At 39.4% G+C, this 16324-nt stretch overlaps 2 protein-coding genes across 5 annotated transcripts in view; both read right to left on the bottom strand.

Moving 5' to 3' along the window:
• Positions 1–1031: 1031 nt before the first annotated feature.
• On the bottom strand, positions 1032–8716 carry NDUFA12 (NADH:ubiquinone oxidoreductase subunit A12). The gene is made up of 4 exons (XM_081956812.1): positions 8589–8716; positions 6764–6846; positions 3321–3408; positions 1032–1995 (listed from the first exon to the last, which is right to left on the bottom strand). Exons 1-4 carry the CDS (start codon positions 8675–8677, stop codon positions 1815–1817), a joined length of 441 nt encoding a protein of 146 aa, XP_081812938.1. The 5' UTR covers positions 8678–8716; the 3' UTR covers positions 1032–1814.
• Positions 8717–12888: 4172 nt separating this feature from the next.
• The window catches only part of NR2C1 (nuclear receptor subfamily 2 group C member 1), a 34337-nt gene continuing 30901 nt past the window's right edge, over positions 12889–16324 (bottom strand). For all 4 annotated transcript variants that reach the window (XM_081958569.1, XM_081958570.1, XM_081958567.1 and 1 more), the window contains one exon: positions 12889–15051. In XM_081958569.1, the coding sequence (XP_081814695.1) occupies positions 14877–15051 (175 nt within the window). In that variant the 3' untranslated portion in view covers positions 12889–14876. The remainder of the gene's footprint in view (positions 15052–16324) is intronic.

The following is a 16324-nucleotide window of genomic DNA, read 5'->3' as shown; positions in this document are numbered from 1 at the left end:
TACTTGTAATATTAATCTTAATTCTCTAAACAATAATATGGAAATAGGCTTAATTGTATTCCGTATCTACATCTAAGAACTTTCCCAAGGGACAAATTTCTAAACTAGTCCTTAGCTTTTATACAGATTTAGGAAACTGATTTATTAGAATTATTAAAATGTATATAGTTTCAGGCACAATAGTTTATATAACATGGCACCAAAGATACATCTGCAGAAAAATATCTGAATATTTAAATGTACTCAAGAAAAACAATTAGGACAGAAATTATTATTTTCATATTTAGCTTGAATAGTAGTATGCACATTAACTTCACAATGTTAAAATTAAAAGGTAAAGGCTTCCCTTGCACATGTGCTAGTTGTTCCCAACTCTTGGGGGCGGTGCTCATCTCTGTTTCAAAGCTGAAGAGCCAGAGCTGTCCGAAGACATTTCCCTGGTCATGTGGCCGGCATGACTAAACGCCAAAGGTGCACGGAATGCTGTTATCTTCCCATCAAAGGTGGTCCCTATTTTTCTACTTGCATTTTTTACGTGCTTTTGAACTGCTAGATTGGCAGAAGCTGGGACAAGTAACGGGAGCTCACTCCGTTAGGCGGTGCTAGGGATGGAAGGATGACTTTCTAAAGCACTGAAATGGGCTTACTGAAGATCTTTTACATGGCAGAGGTGACATAAACTGAATGAATTCCTAGCAAAAGGAACATTAGTCTGGATGGCTTCTTTATTTATAGCTCAGTCACTATGCTATATTAAGGGAAAATATTCTAAATACAGTATTTGATATTCATTTATTGGATCAATTTTGATGTAAAAATTATTTTAGCCCAGAATTTGGTAGCTAGTGTAAATTTTACATATACTAGTGACATTACCAAAACACACTTGAACTTCAAAATTTTTACACTGCTGATTCTTTTAGATATTATAAACCTTTAGACAAATCTTAGAAGCATGTTAATTTGAAGCATTTCAAAACATCCTGAATTGAACAATAGAATGTATATCTTTTTCAAGGTCAGATCAAAAGTGCAAGAAATAAAATGATTTTTTATTAGATTATCTTTTCACTTTATTTTATCCACCCAGATAGTGTTAACATTGGACATTTAACAGACATCTATATTTCATTAGTTGTTTTGATATGGTGTTACAGATGGAATCAAGAAATTTCTCGGATTCACCTAAACCAGGTCTGTCAAACTCCCGGCACATGGGCCAGATGTGTCACACGTTGGCCACGTCCGGTTTAGCAAAAGGGGAAAAAAAGTCCCTAAATGTCACGTTGACACTACAGTGATGTTTGACACCCTTGACCTAAGCTATAAGTTAACTGACTGTTCTACACATACTTGTTTCAATACCATTTTGATATGTTTGAAGTTATTTGACATTCCTCACTTCTGATTTAGTCTCTGACTAATATTTTTAGCATTAGTTTTTCCATTGCACACTGTGTGACTTGAAGCTTTTGTACATCAAATTTATATATCCAATAGTTTATATATCTTACAATAGTAGAGATCCATTAATCCATGTTTCCATCCATCTGGTGAGGTCAGGAAGAGTAGGTATGTTCCAGGTTTCATCAATCAAACAGTGTGTCTTCCCAGTGGCAACCTCCTCATCCTTTGAAATGACATCCTCAAAGGGGTCTATACTACAGCATATTGTATATTTTGTTTCTGCCCATTCATTACTCAGCTCTTTCCCAACAACATTTTGATTTCAAAATGTATTTAATCTGTTTTTATTTTAAATAAAGATACACAACAAACAATTTTTCCTTGAAAATCACCAAGTTCTTTTTCTTTCACTTGCTAGGTGTAGATGGTGGAACCCACTCTTGTATCTTCTTACGTGTTGTAGAGTATGGTACATATTGTTTAGGAGTACCACTTTCATTCATTTTATGATTTTGGAAAATGAATTTACGACTCACTGGTGGATGTGTAGTTGGGGGCTCTTCTGTCATACAGTGAATCCAACGATGCCTTGTAAAGAAAAAAATACAATTAAAAAATATTTCCTAAGGACATATATTTGCACACGTAGGTTTACAACAATTTATATTTTATGGGCAAGTTATACTACCTGAAACATAAAAAATAGTTACATTTTAAAAATTATGCAGACTTATCAGTTAAAGTTTATATTTAATAAATTTGAAGTCATGGAAATTGAATATAGTTGTCAAAAAACCAAAGACAATTTCTCATCATTCAATAACTTGACAAAGCTAAGGCTACAAGATTTGGGCTGCAAATGCCAGTTTTATAGACCTTTCTGTTGCCAATGAACAGTAATCAGGAGTTTTGAAGTACGAATGCAGTAGTCCAAGAGAACTCTGCTTGTGACAAGTTGATTAAATTAAAATATGATGAAAGGTCTGATGAGGAAAAGCAGGAAAAAATTCTCTCATTTATATTAATGACTAGAGCCGAGGTGGTGCAGCGATTAGACTGCAGTTCAAATCTCACCAGGCTCAAGGTTGACTCAGCCTTCCATCCTTCCGAGGTCAGTAAAATGAAGACCCAGATTGTTGGCGGCAATAGGCTGACTCTGTAAACCGCTCAGTGAGGGCTGTAAAAAGCACTATGAAGCAGTATATAAGTCTAAGTGCTAATGACTATATCAAGGATCCAGAGTGGCAAAGCTTATTTTATTCATTGCATTTAATTTTAAATTCTCAGAACTGTTTCCACATGAAAACAAAAAATTTAGAGATTTTCCCCCCTCAGGCTTCAGTGAAAGACTGAAAAACATAGGCCTGCTTTAACCAAAATTTTTCTTCCAAAGCATTTTTTAAATATGCAAACCTTACAATTTAGCATAATGTACCATAAATACTAAGCAAATCTTAAAAAACAGAACAAGTTCTTACACGAATAAAATAAAAGTAGCAAAATGCTTATTATTAAATAAGAATTTTTCCCTTTGAAGTAATAGGAAAATGTAGTATTTAATATATTCATAAAATATTCATGTAATATTTAAAACTTATCAATGATGGTGCAATTGAATTCCACAGAATGCTACCAATCACTCTACAAGTAAATACGACAAAATTCCAAAGACACTGGTCAGTTTCCAATAATAAATATGCATTTATAGTGATGTTTGAACCTAACATTTTCACTGATCTGATGTAATTACCATAATGATCCATTATGACACATTTGTTGGTAAAGGGTTAGAGACTGAGGTATAGTTTAAAAGACTCAAATTAATTTACTTTGTAAACAGAATTGTTCTGATATACCTGTTTTACAAGTTAATAAAAACATAAATAAATGTATGTATCAAATATCTGATTTACCATTCAGGAGGTATCATGCTTCCATCTAAATCCCAGTATGTGTTCTTGCCATCCATTTCTGCAGTATATATGACCCATCTATGACGACCTTAAAGATAACAATTTTAAAAAGTATATCAGAATTAAAGGATGAATCTATGTATTCTATTTTATTAATTACAAACTAATTATTGTAGAGTTACACAAAATCAAGTTTTGTGGAATCCCTAGTGCTGCGGAAGGGAGTGAGCTCCCATTACTTATGTGGGTTTTGGTAATGTCACTAGTATATGTAAAATTTACACTAGTTACCAAATTCTGGGCTAAAATAATTTTTACATCAAAATGGATCCAATAAATGAATATCAAATACTGTATTTAGAATATTTTTCCTTGATATAGCATAGTGACTGAGCTATAAATAAAGACTAATGTTCCTTTTGCTAGGAATTCATTCAGCTAATGTCACCTCTGCCATGTAAAAGATCTTCAGTACGCCCTTTTCAGTGCTTTAGAAAGTCCTCCTTCCATCCCTAGCACCGCCTAACGGCGTGAGCTCCCGTTACTTGTCCCAGCTTCTGCCAACCTAGCAGTTCAAAAGCATGTAAAAAATACAAATAGAAAAATAGGGACCACTTTGGTCGGAAGGTAACAGCGCTCCATGTGCCTTCAGTGTTTAGTCATGCTGGCCACATGACCATGGAGACGTCTTCAGACAGTGCCAATGTTCCCTCTAATTTTTTTTCAGTGTGAGCAGAAAAGTATAGTGTTTGAGCGGCACATTTTTATGCCTGAGCAGCACCTGAATTTTTTTCACAGGTGTCACCTAAGACAACAACAAAATCAGTATTATTTGAAACTCAAAGTTATGTTTATTCAAGGTACCCGCTTAATTAAAAGTGTTATATAGTATCACTTAACAACGCTCCTGCTTAGCAACCAAAATGTTGGGTCAGAAACTCTGGCATTTGAAGCACGCAAGTCTTAAAGCTGTCAAGTTACAAGATCCTTGCATCCCTAACCCTTTAGGAAAAAAAAACCCAAGGGGTCTTCAAACTTGACAGCTTTAAGACTTGTGGACTTCAACTCCCAGAATTCCTCCTCCAGTCATGTTGGCTCAGGAACTCTGGCATTGAAGCATGCAAGTCTTAAAGCTGTCAAGTTGCAAGACCCTGGCACCCCTAACCCTTTAGAAAAAAAAAAACCCAGGGTCTTCAAACCTGACAGCTTGAAGACTTGTGGACTTCAACTCCCAGAATTCCTCCTCCAGTCATGTTGCGGCGACGTCATCTGCGTGGATCTGCTCCATCTTCGGTTTTTTGCACAGGGGGCAAGGCTGCTGCTGAAGATGCCGACGAGCACCTGCCGCCACCAGAATAACAGCTGCCTCCTCTTCCTCCTCCTCCAACAGCACCACCATATTTGGAGTGAAGCCGCCAAAGCTCCCGCTGGCGCCCCGCCCGTGGCAGCGGCGCGTCCCCCTCCACTCGGAGCACCTGAGCTGGGCACCGCATTACCCCTGCTGCCCCCTCCTCCTCCGCCGTGCTTTTGAGAAGCCATGAGGTTTTTTTTTCCCTGCTCCCCTCCGCCGCCTTCCTACTGGCTCCTGCGGCCTCATGGATCCTCAAAAGCACAGCAGGAGGAGGGGGCAGGGGTAACGCGGGGCTCAGCTCACGTGCTCCGAACAGAGGGGGAGGCGCTGCTGCCATGGGCGGGGGCGCCGGCGGGAGCTTTGGCGGCTTCACTTCTCACTGTCAGGAAATCTGCCGCAGCGTCGGGCAGCAAATGTGGTGCTGTTAGAGGAGGAGGAGGAGGCAGCAGATATTCCGGTAGCGGCAGGGGCTTTGAGGATTTATTTTAGCTGCAGCGCCGGGCGCAGCTAGGATTGGCCGCCCACAAAGGACCTCCCCGGGCTTGCTTTGCTGAACTAGCGTCAGTCGCCCCGCGCTCACCAAAACAAGTCCGAGGAGGTCCTTTGCGGGCGGCCAGTTGTAGCCGTCTGCAAAGGACCTCCCCAGCCTCCGGCGCCTGTGACAGTACAAAACACTGCGCGGCAGTTGGAAACTGCTGCGTGGTGTTTTCTTGCCAGCTGCGCGGCCGCGCAGCCGTGCACCTTAGAGGGAACAGTGGACAGCACTGGCTCCTCGGTTTAGAAACGGAGATGAGTACCGTCCCTAGAACCAGAAACGACTAGCATGCATGTGCGGGGGAACCTTTACCTTTATATTTCTATTCTCAATTTTGAGAAGGACTAGCTTGACTTATGGAAAGAAAGAGGATAATTAGAAACCAAAAGTATCATTCACATATAGTGTGTTTTTTTTAAATAGAAAAATGCAGGACAACATAAGTAACTTTACTATGACTTCCCGGGAACCAAAATTTTAATTTAGCATTTTAAATAACTATTCTATAGGAAAAAATAACTTCTAATGGTAAAATTTCAAACGGAATTACAAGCACAAATACCTATTGGTTTCTATAAGATAAACTACTTGTTTATACTTCTAATTTTGATATAAACTATTTACTATTTTACAAAGCTGCAGCTTATACATATCTTAAGATTAAATTTCCCTTAACAGTTTTATTTGTATGAGAAATATAAGTACAATATTTTGCAATACTAAGGAACCTGTGATCAATATAATCATTATGTATGAATTATTCTTCTAATTAAATTACAGGTCTGTGTCTCCCTGATTGTTTCTACCCTTCCTATCTGACCCCACAGGAAAGGCATGTTGTGGATTCCATAAGCTAAGTAGTTTCAGCAGGCAGAACTCAAACAAGACCCCTTTCTGCCTCTGGAACATCATCCCTCTTGAGATTTGTTTCACCCAGATTCTGTGGGATTTTCAGAAAGTCTTGAAGATCTGGTTCACTATTTAAGCCTGCTCCTCTTCCCCTTGTGTGATCACGTTTCCTGACTATGTTGAACATCTTTTATGATTCTTCAACTGCCACATATTTTACCTGTAATTAAATATGTGATTTATTTAATTTTTGATTAATGTTATCAATTTTTAAGTTTATTTTAGTAAATTGTATATATTTTTACTTATTTTAAAATTGTGGTTGTCTACAGTCAGGATGTGAGATGGGCAGCCATATACAATGAATAAATAAATACATAAATGTTTAAAAACACTATGCATGAACTTCTTTTTAAAAAAAAGTAAAATTACTTCTTAAAGCTAAAATAATGCCAGAAAAGCAAGATCAACATCTGGATTAGGCATCCAAAAGACTGAATACTATTTAACCCATTTTTAAATATCTTTATTTGAGCAAAAATCCAAGTTTCTGTTGTGACTTCTTATTGCTATTGGCTTTTCCTATTTAACATCAAATTGAATTATATCCACATAAGACATAAGAATACTTTCATTGTTGGTAAATATGTTAAAAGACTCAAATTCTTTAGAAGAATAAACTCAAATAATCCAAGTATTCTTACTTACCAAAAAAGAATCTTTTGTCTTCATAGTATTTGTTTCCATACTTATCAGTTCCTACTAGGGTACCAATTTTCAGATCATTGACCCTGTGAATATCCAAAATAAGATTCTTCAAGGGGTTTATAGTTATGCGATAGTCTACTCTACAGGCTTTGCATGCAGAAGGTCTTGAGTTTAACCCATGGGTCCTCAAACTATGGCCCATGGGCTGGATACAACCTACTGAAGCCATTAATCTGCCCCACGCATATTACATAAAATAAAGATATATGGTGCATTCAAAGAAATGCAATGCTAATGAATTTTAGAGTGATTCTCTTTCCCAAATCTTGGGGTTTTTAGTTACAATCTTAATTGGTGCAGTTCTCAGTCTGGTTTATTGTGTGGTCTTCTGAAACATATAATCAGGAGTTATTTTGAAGAAAATCCTGTTAGTTTTATTCTTTTTTTAATGGCCTATTTTAAGAAGCCTGAAGCTGCTGTTGTACTGAAATTAGATAAGTGGCAAGAAAATGTGTGCTCTTTTTCTCTTGGGGAAGGTCTTATTCAATAAATAGATGCCTTGGGTTCAAGCAAGTACACCTTAGGGAGGACAAAGGGAAAATGGACTAAGTTGGCCGCACCCACCCAGTTACATGCCCACCTAGCCATACTGACCCAGACAGTCCAGCACCCCAACAATCTTAGGGATGGTGATGGCCCCTTGTTTAAAAAGCTTGAGGACCCCTGGTTTAATCTCTGCCATCTTCAAATAAATTGTGAAAGTCTCTATCTGAAAGCCTGTTAACCTGAAAACCGTTAGATAAATAATGCAAAACTACTGTATAAGTTAGCTTTGGTTGGTTTTACCTTTCAAATATCTTATTAGGGCAATCAAATGGATAAGAATTATTTTTCAGTTGCTGCTCCAAATAAATAAAACTATTAGGGGAAGGTGAAAATAAAAATGTCCCAATATATTATTTATTAGATTTTTAAAGCTTACAAATAACACTGCAGAAGCATTATTTCTACATAATTTGCTTGCAACTAAACAAGTTATCTGCCAAATGAGTTTAATCAAAATAGTGTTTTGGGTAGCAGCCTGAAAAATTATTCCCCAATAATTTTAATCAATTATCTGTTCTTTAAGTGACTAAACCACCTCCGCTGTATTATTTAGACCATTGCTATCCCTTACTGAAGGGAAACAACCAGCGCAAATGTGTTTCTCAGTCCAGTTACAGTAGGGGTGTCCAAACTTGGCAACTTTAAGACTTGTGGACTTCAACTCCCAGAATTCCCCAGCCAGCTCTGCTGGCTGGGGAATTCTGTGAGTTGAAGTCCACAAGTCTTAAAGTTGCCAAGTTTGGACACCCTTGCAGTAACCTTGTTAAAAAGCAAGGTCGAGAGGCAAGGAGCAGCTCGAAGTCAAGAGCTGGGGCAGGGTGACTGAATGCCGCCTGGATCTCCCAAAGTTAACCTTGGACCGCGCCGTAAACAGAGCGCCGTCCTTTCGCAGGGATTACGCCCCAGTCAAGAAGAGCCCAAAGTTAGAGAAAGCTTCCCAACAGTGACCTTCCCAAAAGCAGGCTTTGCAGCCATTATAAGGTCGACCTAGTTCCCATCGTCGAGAGATGCCCGCTCCGGACGTCGAAGGTCGTCTTCCCTTCAGCCCTTTTCTGCTTTAACTCACGAATTTCTGGAAATACTCTTCCCTCTAACGATCCTCTGAGTCTGAGGGTCACGTCATTCAACCCTGCGAGCCGCAGTTTTCAGCAAGGCGCTCCCCAGCTGGAAAGGACCGCCCGCCCTCGTTCCTCACGTTGGCGCAATCAGGACATTTCACCTGAGCAGCTGCCACATAAGGCCACGAACACCGCCATGTCCACCGAGCTGTTGCAACGCCCGCTTCATCACCTGCACGTATTCCGCCATTTTCCCTATTCTCGTGGAGTTCCGCCCCCCCTCCTTACTCTTTGCGCCTGCGTCGCAGCGCCTTGGTTTTGCAGATTCGAGGAAAACGCTTCCTGTTCTCGCGCGCGTTGCTAAGGGAGGCTGCGCGTGCGAAAGGCGATGTTCTCAAATCTAATGCACAATTTTAGAGCAAAGCGATTAGTTTGCGTGACAAAATTGAATATGAAAAGAATGACATTTAAACCAAAAGATAACTTTTATATCGCCATTTTATAATGTTGGAAGAAATGTCCTTCTGGGGGAAAAGACCCTGGAAACATGGAGGCTGCTTGGAAAGATGGTTTTAATGGTGGACAGGACTACATGGCTTGAGTCCTGAACAGAAAAGGTGATCACATGCTTCAATGTTGGTGGAGAAGAAAAGAAGGGAAGACTGAGATGCTGAGTCTCTGGTTTTATGCCCTCTCTGGCCTTTGATCTTGATCTTGTCTTCTAATTGGTTGTCAGACTCCCAAGAGGCCATGCAGGGGCAACTCTCTAGACCCATGATGGCGAACCTATGGCACGCGTGCCACAAGTGGCACGCGGAGCCATTTGTCAGGGCACGCGAGGCGCTGCCCTGTCAGCTGGCCAGCGGGCATGCGCGCTGGCCAGCTGAGTTCACCTTTTTAAAAGCCATTTTTCACCCTCCCCAGGCTCCAGAGGCTTTATAGGAGCCTAGGGAGGGCGAAAAGAGCCTCCCCCGCCCCCCCGGAGGCCCTCTGGAGGCTTCAGGGATCGTCCGGAGGCTTCCCTGACGCCTTCGGAGCGCTTAAAACCACCCTCCGAGCAAACCTGAAGTGACTTCCGGGTTGCTCGGAGGGTGGTTTTAAGCGTTCCAAAGGCTTCAGGGAAGCCTCCGAACGGTCCCCGAAGCCTCCAGAGGGCCTCCAGGTGGGGGGGGGGAGGCTGTTTTCGCCCTCTCCAGGCTCCTATAAAGCCTCTGGAGCCTGGGAAGGGCGAAAAAAGCATGTAAAAATGTGGGGGGGTCGCGCGTTGTGCGCGCATGCGCACTGGGGGGGATTGTGCATCACATTATGGGTGCGGCACGCCCGCACATGACCCCCCTGCGCTCCCCCCATTTGTGGCACGTGAGCCAAAAAAGGTTCGCCATCGCTGCTCTAGGCCAGCGATGGCGAAACTTTTTTGGCTTGCGTGCCACAAGTGGGGGGAGCGCAGGGGGGTCGTGTGTGGGCGTGCCGCACCCATAATGCAATGCGTGACCCCCCCTGTGTGCATGCACGCACAACAGACGTGACCCCCCCTTTTTACATGCTTTTTTCACCCTCCCCAGGCTCCAGAGGCTTTATAGGAGCCTGGGGAGGGCAAAAAAATGGCTTTTAAAAACGGTGAACTCAGCTGGCCACCGCCTCGCATGCCCTGACAAATGGCTCTGTGTGCCACCTGTGGCACGCGTGCCATAGGTTCGCCATCACTGCTCTAGGCTGTGTTTTGAATCCAGGTTTGGTTGAGTTCTCAGATGCCATGTGGTGAGTGAGTAAAGGCTGATCATGCCTTAATCCCATCCTCCTGGAGCTGAAGTCACTTCCGGTTTGCTCGGAGGGTCGCTTTAAGCTCTTTATTATTAAACTCTTTATTATTTAAAGGGACTGGCTTGGGCAATGGCCCATTGACAAAGGGGGATGGGCAGGAAGCTGCAGTGAGCTACTCTCAATTTAAAACATGTTTCTTCCTTTTTTTTTTTTTAAACAAAATTTTATTGGTTTTCAAATATATAGGGAAGGGTAAATAGGTATACAAAATTTTTTGGCAGCTTTCATACTGCTGGTAGAGATCCCAGCATGATACTCATTTATATAACATTGTACAACAAATTTATAGAAGAAAACAGTAAACCAAATCTTACTCTATATTGCTAGTCTTGTGTTCCTACATGTTTCTCTTTGTCGTTTTCTAATATATCACTAACTGCTATTGTTCCAAATAATTTTATTTTTGAGATCTGAGCTTTTTCGATATTGCTTCTTCCTCCCTGTCGCCAGAGAGCCTCAGTGCCCCCCTCCTTCCCATCTTGGATCTTACTATCTTGTGTTTTACTGTCTCTTTCACTACTCCCACTCAATTCCACCTCTGAGAGTGGAAAATTCTTTTTGTGAAAGCCTCCGCCTCCTGGACTGTATTGATTCTGATCCTATTTCCCTCCCAGAAGATTAACATCCCCTCCGGAATCAGCCATTTAAACCAGATCCCTTTTTTATATAATTTTTTTGCTAGGGAGGAAAATTTCCTCCTTCTATCTCTTATTTTTTTCGGGATCTGTTTGAGAATGGTGATCTCTTCACCCTTGTATTTCAATGGTCCCTCCCTTTGGGTCGCAAGTACCTCGTCCCTTGTGGATCTCCTGACAAACAACATGTATCTCCCTCGGAACATCTTCTAGCATATGCTGAATTTATCCTATATACTAGATCCATATCCCACCATATTTGTTTTTTATCTCTCTTGAGATAATCTGCTAAAATTGTACTCATAATATCTTTAAGGTTTTCATTCTCTGTTTCTGGTAAGTTCTGGAATCTAAGAAAAAAGGACATTCTTTCAAATTCTACTTTTGTCTGAAAATTTTCCATATCTGTGCTTCCCTTGCGCATTGCTTTCACTTCTTCCCCCAGCCCCGCCATTCCATCCTCTAACACCAAAATTCGCTGTGTATTTCCAGCTATATGTTCTTTAAACACTCTGAGTTCTTCTTTGATCTCAGCCCTCATTTCATTCTGTCCCTTCATGAGTTCTTTAAACATTTCCGTAACAGATAATTCTTTAGGATCCTCCCCAGCCACTGCTTTCTGCGACATTGATGATATCTTGGACTGTTGCATCGTGGGGCTTGGGGCAGCCGATGAGGGAGCTGAATGCGCTTTGCCGGTAGGGGGTTTCCTTGCCGCCATTTGTTTAAATTCAGAGATGCAAATCCTTGCCAAGGAAAGTGGTGTCAGAGGGTTTCACAGCTACGCTGGTCTCCAAAGGAAAACAATCGCAACGGCACCCAATTTGCAGTTCCAAGAGTAAAATACACCAAGATGAATGAAGAGAAAAGTCAGCCAAAGACCAGAAGATCCATACACAGGAGGAGGTCCCAGTTTCCCTTTGGGTGCGTAAACAAACAATCCACTTTTCTTTATTCTCTCTTTGGGAGTAGCTTCAAAGGACAGACTTCATTTGCATAAAGACAAAGAAAGAGGGGCGAGCGCCATCTTGGCCCTCCCCTTCGCAGGGAAAGAAGTAGCCGAAAGTTTTTTGTTTTAAAACAACAGTTCAGAGTCGTTTCCAGCAATTGTGAAAGTCATTTTCAATTAAAAGTCAAATAAATCAGTCTTTTAACCTCTCTCTTCCCGAGGGTCCATTTTCAAAGCCGCTTAGTCCGAGGGGGGGAATGGTAACCCCCCCTCTAATCTCTCTTCAAGAACAGAAACACAAAAGACTCACAAAAGTGACTGTTGCTTTTCTCCTAAATCCTCCAAGAGCGCCGGTCAGGACCTTCAGTCTCCAGCTGCACTTTTCCGACTCTTCTTTTAACCTCCGGAGCCATCCGACAAGAGGGCGGGCAGCGCGAAGCTGTCTCTCGCCCCTCCTCCGCTCCCCAGCTCCTAGGCGAAGCCGAAAAGCACCCCAGCTGGCTGCCGCCACATGCGGGGTGCCTCGGCCAGCCGCCCTTCGGCAGGACCCCCCTACAAGGGCTCCTATATCCCCTAAGGGACCCACCGGGGAGACGAGTGGCGGACAAACACGTCCGTCATCGTCCGATCCCGGAAGTGACGTCCATGTTTTTTCCTTTTCACATCCAGGGAAATATAATATTCTGCCTTTTCAATATTTCCTAGGATATTTCATTTTTCTGGGAGAAGGCTGGGTGATAACTTCCTACAACAACATTTTCAACTTCAATTATTACCCAATGTGTATCAGACTCAGATTATTGATTATTTCATGTTTGTGCTTTCAAACTTGGTACTGTGTATCTCAAAACTGGAAACCAAACTAAATTGTATAGAAACAGGGACAAAAAACATATGTAAACTAGTGAGCGAAAAACCTAACGGAGAGAGCCAGTGTGATCATTCAATGTTAAATTTCAGCAGTGTTAAACACGAATTACTGTACATTGAACTGTAATATTGATGTAGTTTCCCCGAGCTGTTTTTTTTAAAAAAATGCAATTAACAGGATTCTATAATAAAAGTTACAATTTATTTTTTTTAAAATACAGCCAAAATAGAATTTATACTTCTTTAAATTTAAAGACATTTACAACAGTATATTACACAATAAGGTAGTAATTGGGACATTATGATGTGTACACTACAAGTGAGTCACTAAAACGAATGAAGGATTGGAATGGAATTCAGAAACTATTTCTATTGACTGCAGAACAGATTTACAGACACCATTTAGGGAGGTGTGCAATTCAAATGATTTTTAAATATGCTTTAAAACAGGACAAGTTATATATGTAAGACGTTGCCAAAAATACATCAAAAGCAATCACAACTGTAGATATGATTAATTTCTGCATGTGCCCATGTATATGCATATATTGTGTGCATAAAAAAATTAACTGTTCAGTTCATTATTAGGTGTTTCATTATGAAATATATAAAAGATATCCCTTTGTAGTCAAATAATTTTTAGAACCTTGAATAATCTTACCTGTCACATAAACTCCTTTTTATTTATTAGTGGAGTCCATAATTTGATAGAGGTGGTTCTATTGCTGATTAAGAATATCTAAAGTAAGGGTGAATTGACAGAACACCACTGTATCAGTATCCCCTGATATAGTAATATATTGAATTAATGTTCAACTACCTTTACCAAACAACTAAGGAAAAACCACACTTTTAATAAATCTGAAAAGTGCATTTTGAAAAGTTTTCAAAAGCTGAAAATACAAAGTAGCAAACTCAAACATGGAAGCATAAAATATGAAATAATTAGGATTCTAGTGCAATCACTGCTATTTAGGAACATGCCATTTAGTATGCAATACATATATTTCATCAAGACTTACTTGTTTATTCACTTATTGCCTTTTCAGATTTTTTTTCTAATTTTATCTGAATTCTTTTATGAAAACCTGGAACAAATCTTAAAGGACACAGAATCTAATAAATTCATTTCCAATAAAAGTGATAATTTCATTCAGTAGTGTAATTCTGATGGTGGAACAGAATCAATCTAGGGGAAAATTCTACTCCCATTTTTCACTTTCTCTATATTCTTCCCAAATTTGCTCCAGGTTTAAGATAAAGGAGCAAATCTGGGATACACAAGGATATAGAAAAGGAGGGAGGGAACACTGTGTAAGCATCATTGCTCACATAATACTGGATTGTGTCTGAATGTGTTGTTTCACAGATTTGCATGCAATGAGATTCAATAAACTTTTCCAAATTTACCTAGATATATGTGGATAAACATTATTAAAGCATAATCACAATGGCAAATTATTTTGTGTTTATAAATAACAGGAGTTGGGAAATAACAATTCTTGATGTGATTAAAATATCTAGGATTATGTTTATTCTGAAATCTTGGCAACTGCTAAAAACTCCGAATAAAACAATTACTGCAAAAGATGTAATCATTGATTTGGAACACTAACATGAGATAAAGCCCTGTTTTAAGTAACTCCAAAACCACCTGTTTCTGAATAAAAAAATAACTTCTGAAAAAAGTAGCTGAGTTATCCAGAATTGAGTCTCATCAGAAATGAAAGCAGAAATGAAACTGACAAAAGTAAACTTGTAGAAACAAGATACTGAATCCAGAACAATTGGAAAAGAAGTTTATTTGTCCTAGTATCAGGTTGAAATGTTTTTATGAAGCTTCTCTTTATCAACGTTTAACTTATGTGTATTTGCTTGGCGTTCACAAGTTCCATGTATAGCTAAGCTACAAAAATAGGATGAACTACACTTCTTGATTTTCACTAATTATCAGAAATGTACAAAGTTCTTGAAAATCAGATAAAAGGTAAGTCATCCTGTACCACTGAAGATATTCCATTGTGTTTTCCAAATGAATTGCTAAAGAAGAATTAGCACCTTCCTTTATTTTTTTGTGCTATGCCTTCACGGGAAAACTTTTTTTTATCTCTTGGAGATAATGTACATTTAAATCACCACGATTGCCATGGTATAGAAACTGGTTTAAATTTTTTTTATATAGTATGACCAATTATTTGAGAGTTGTAGTCTGCAGTCTCCATTCGTAGAATATATGGTATGATACTGTCAATCTGAACATTTCCAATTAGTCCTGCAAAAAACAGTTCTTCTGTGATAGCTGCACTCATCAGTCTTAAGGCCGGCAATCTGAGAAGTAGCCTAGAGAGCCTGAAAGACAGATTGGACAAACACTGGCACACTTTTACATGTACAGACGAGACCTGTTCTTTAATACCAACAAATATCAGCAAACAAAAAGTATAGTTTTTCAGCAATAAATGCTAAATCAAACATTATTCATATTTTTCATGATACAATCCTGTTGGCAACTCAAACTAAATACTTCATTTCTGGAATGTTTGACAGATACTATGTGAGGATCTCCTCCCTCCCCATATACTCTAAAGCACCTTTTTTGCTTTGAATCCAACATGATGATGAGCACTACAATTGTAATTGCATTTGAATATTCTGTTCTGGGTAAACTTCACGACCATTATCTATGGATTAGTTTTAGCAGAAACAGCAGTTTGCTAACTTCATTTTTGTCAGTGACCATCTTAAAACAAGGTTTAACAGAATCCAGCTATGCATGTATAATTTATATGGCTATAAGTGAAATGACATGGAACTGCATTCTATTAACACTAAAATTAGGAGCTAAAAACTAATATTTGAGATTAGGTTAGATTTTTTAAAAAAAGAAAAAATTAGTTATAAGTGAACTCTAAAACTAAATGCTTGGTTTATAGTGCAATAAAATGTTACATAAAACTATATCCAATTGCAAAATCTAATACATTAATAAGTAAATAATTGATAGTTTATTCATATATGATGATGTTTGAGAGAGAAAACATGAAGATATTACTAAAATAGTCTAGAAATCAGTTGTTTGCATAAATTCAGAACTGCTGTGTGAAATTTTGCTACATTATGTATAATAAAGCTTCAGAATTGTATATCTTACTCAATAGCTTATCCTAGCCCTACATGGCAAAGAGACAAGTATGCTACGCTATTTGCTAGGAAATTTTGATGTTGAATTATTACATTTCATTCATGTAATTTTGCACTAGATTTTGCAAGTGATTCAGTCCTAAAAAAGGTAGATCATACAATTAGGCCGAGTAACTTTTTAGTAACTCCTATTGGAGTAACTTCCAATAGGAAGCAGTTAGATGCCTCTGACTAATTCACAAGCACACTAGATAGTATGCCCAGGTTTACAGTATTTATTATCAAAAGGACTAGGGGGTCCTCTGGATTTACGACTCCTGTTTAAAAAGCAGATGGCAGTTGTGGCCAAGAGGGCCTTTGTGCCAATTGTGCTGTGTACCAGTTGCGCCCTTAGCTGGATCTGCAAATGGTTACTCATGTTTTGGTCATTTCTTGGCTGGATTACTGAAACACATTCTATATAAAGCTATCCTTGAGTAAT

This window comes from Natrix helvetica (genome assembly GCF_964273705.1).
Source record: "Natrix helvetica genome assembly, chromosome: 6".
Classification (NCBI taxonomy): Eukaryota; Metazoa; Chordata; class Lepidosauria; order Squamata; family Natricidae; genus Natrix; species Natrix helvetica.
The sequence above is the reverse complement of the archived record's forward strand: the minus strand, read 5'-3'. Positions and strand labels throughout refer to the sequence as shown.

What these genes read in the sequence shown, in the direction of transcription:
- NDUFA12 (XM_081956812.1), bottom strand. Translation starts at nt 8,677, where the DNA reads ATGGCGGAATACGTGCAGGTGATGAAGCGGGCGTTGCAACAGCTCGGT. An exon ending in CTTATGTGGCAGCTGCTCAG is followed by an intron (nt 6,847 to 8,588) that starts GTGAAATGTCCT and finishes GGATATTCACAG; the next exon opens with GGTCAATGATCTGAAAATTG. An exon ending in AGACAAAAGATTCTTTTTTG is followed by an intron (nt 3,409 to 6,763) that starts GTAAGTAAGAAT and finishes GTTATCTTTAAG; the next exon opens with GTCGTCATAGATGGGTCATA.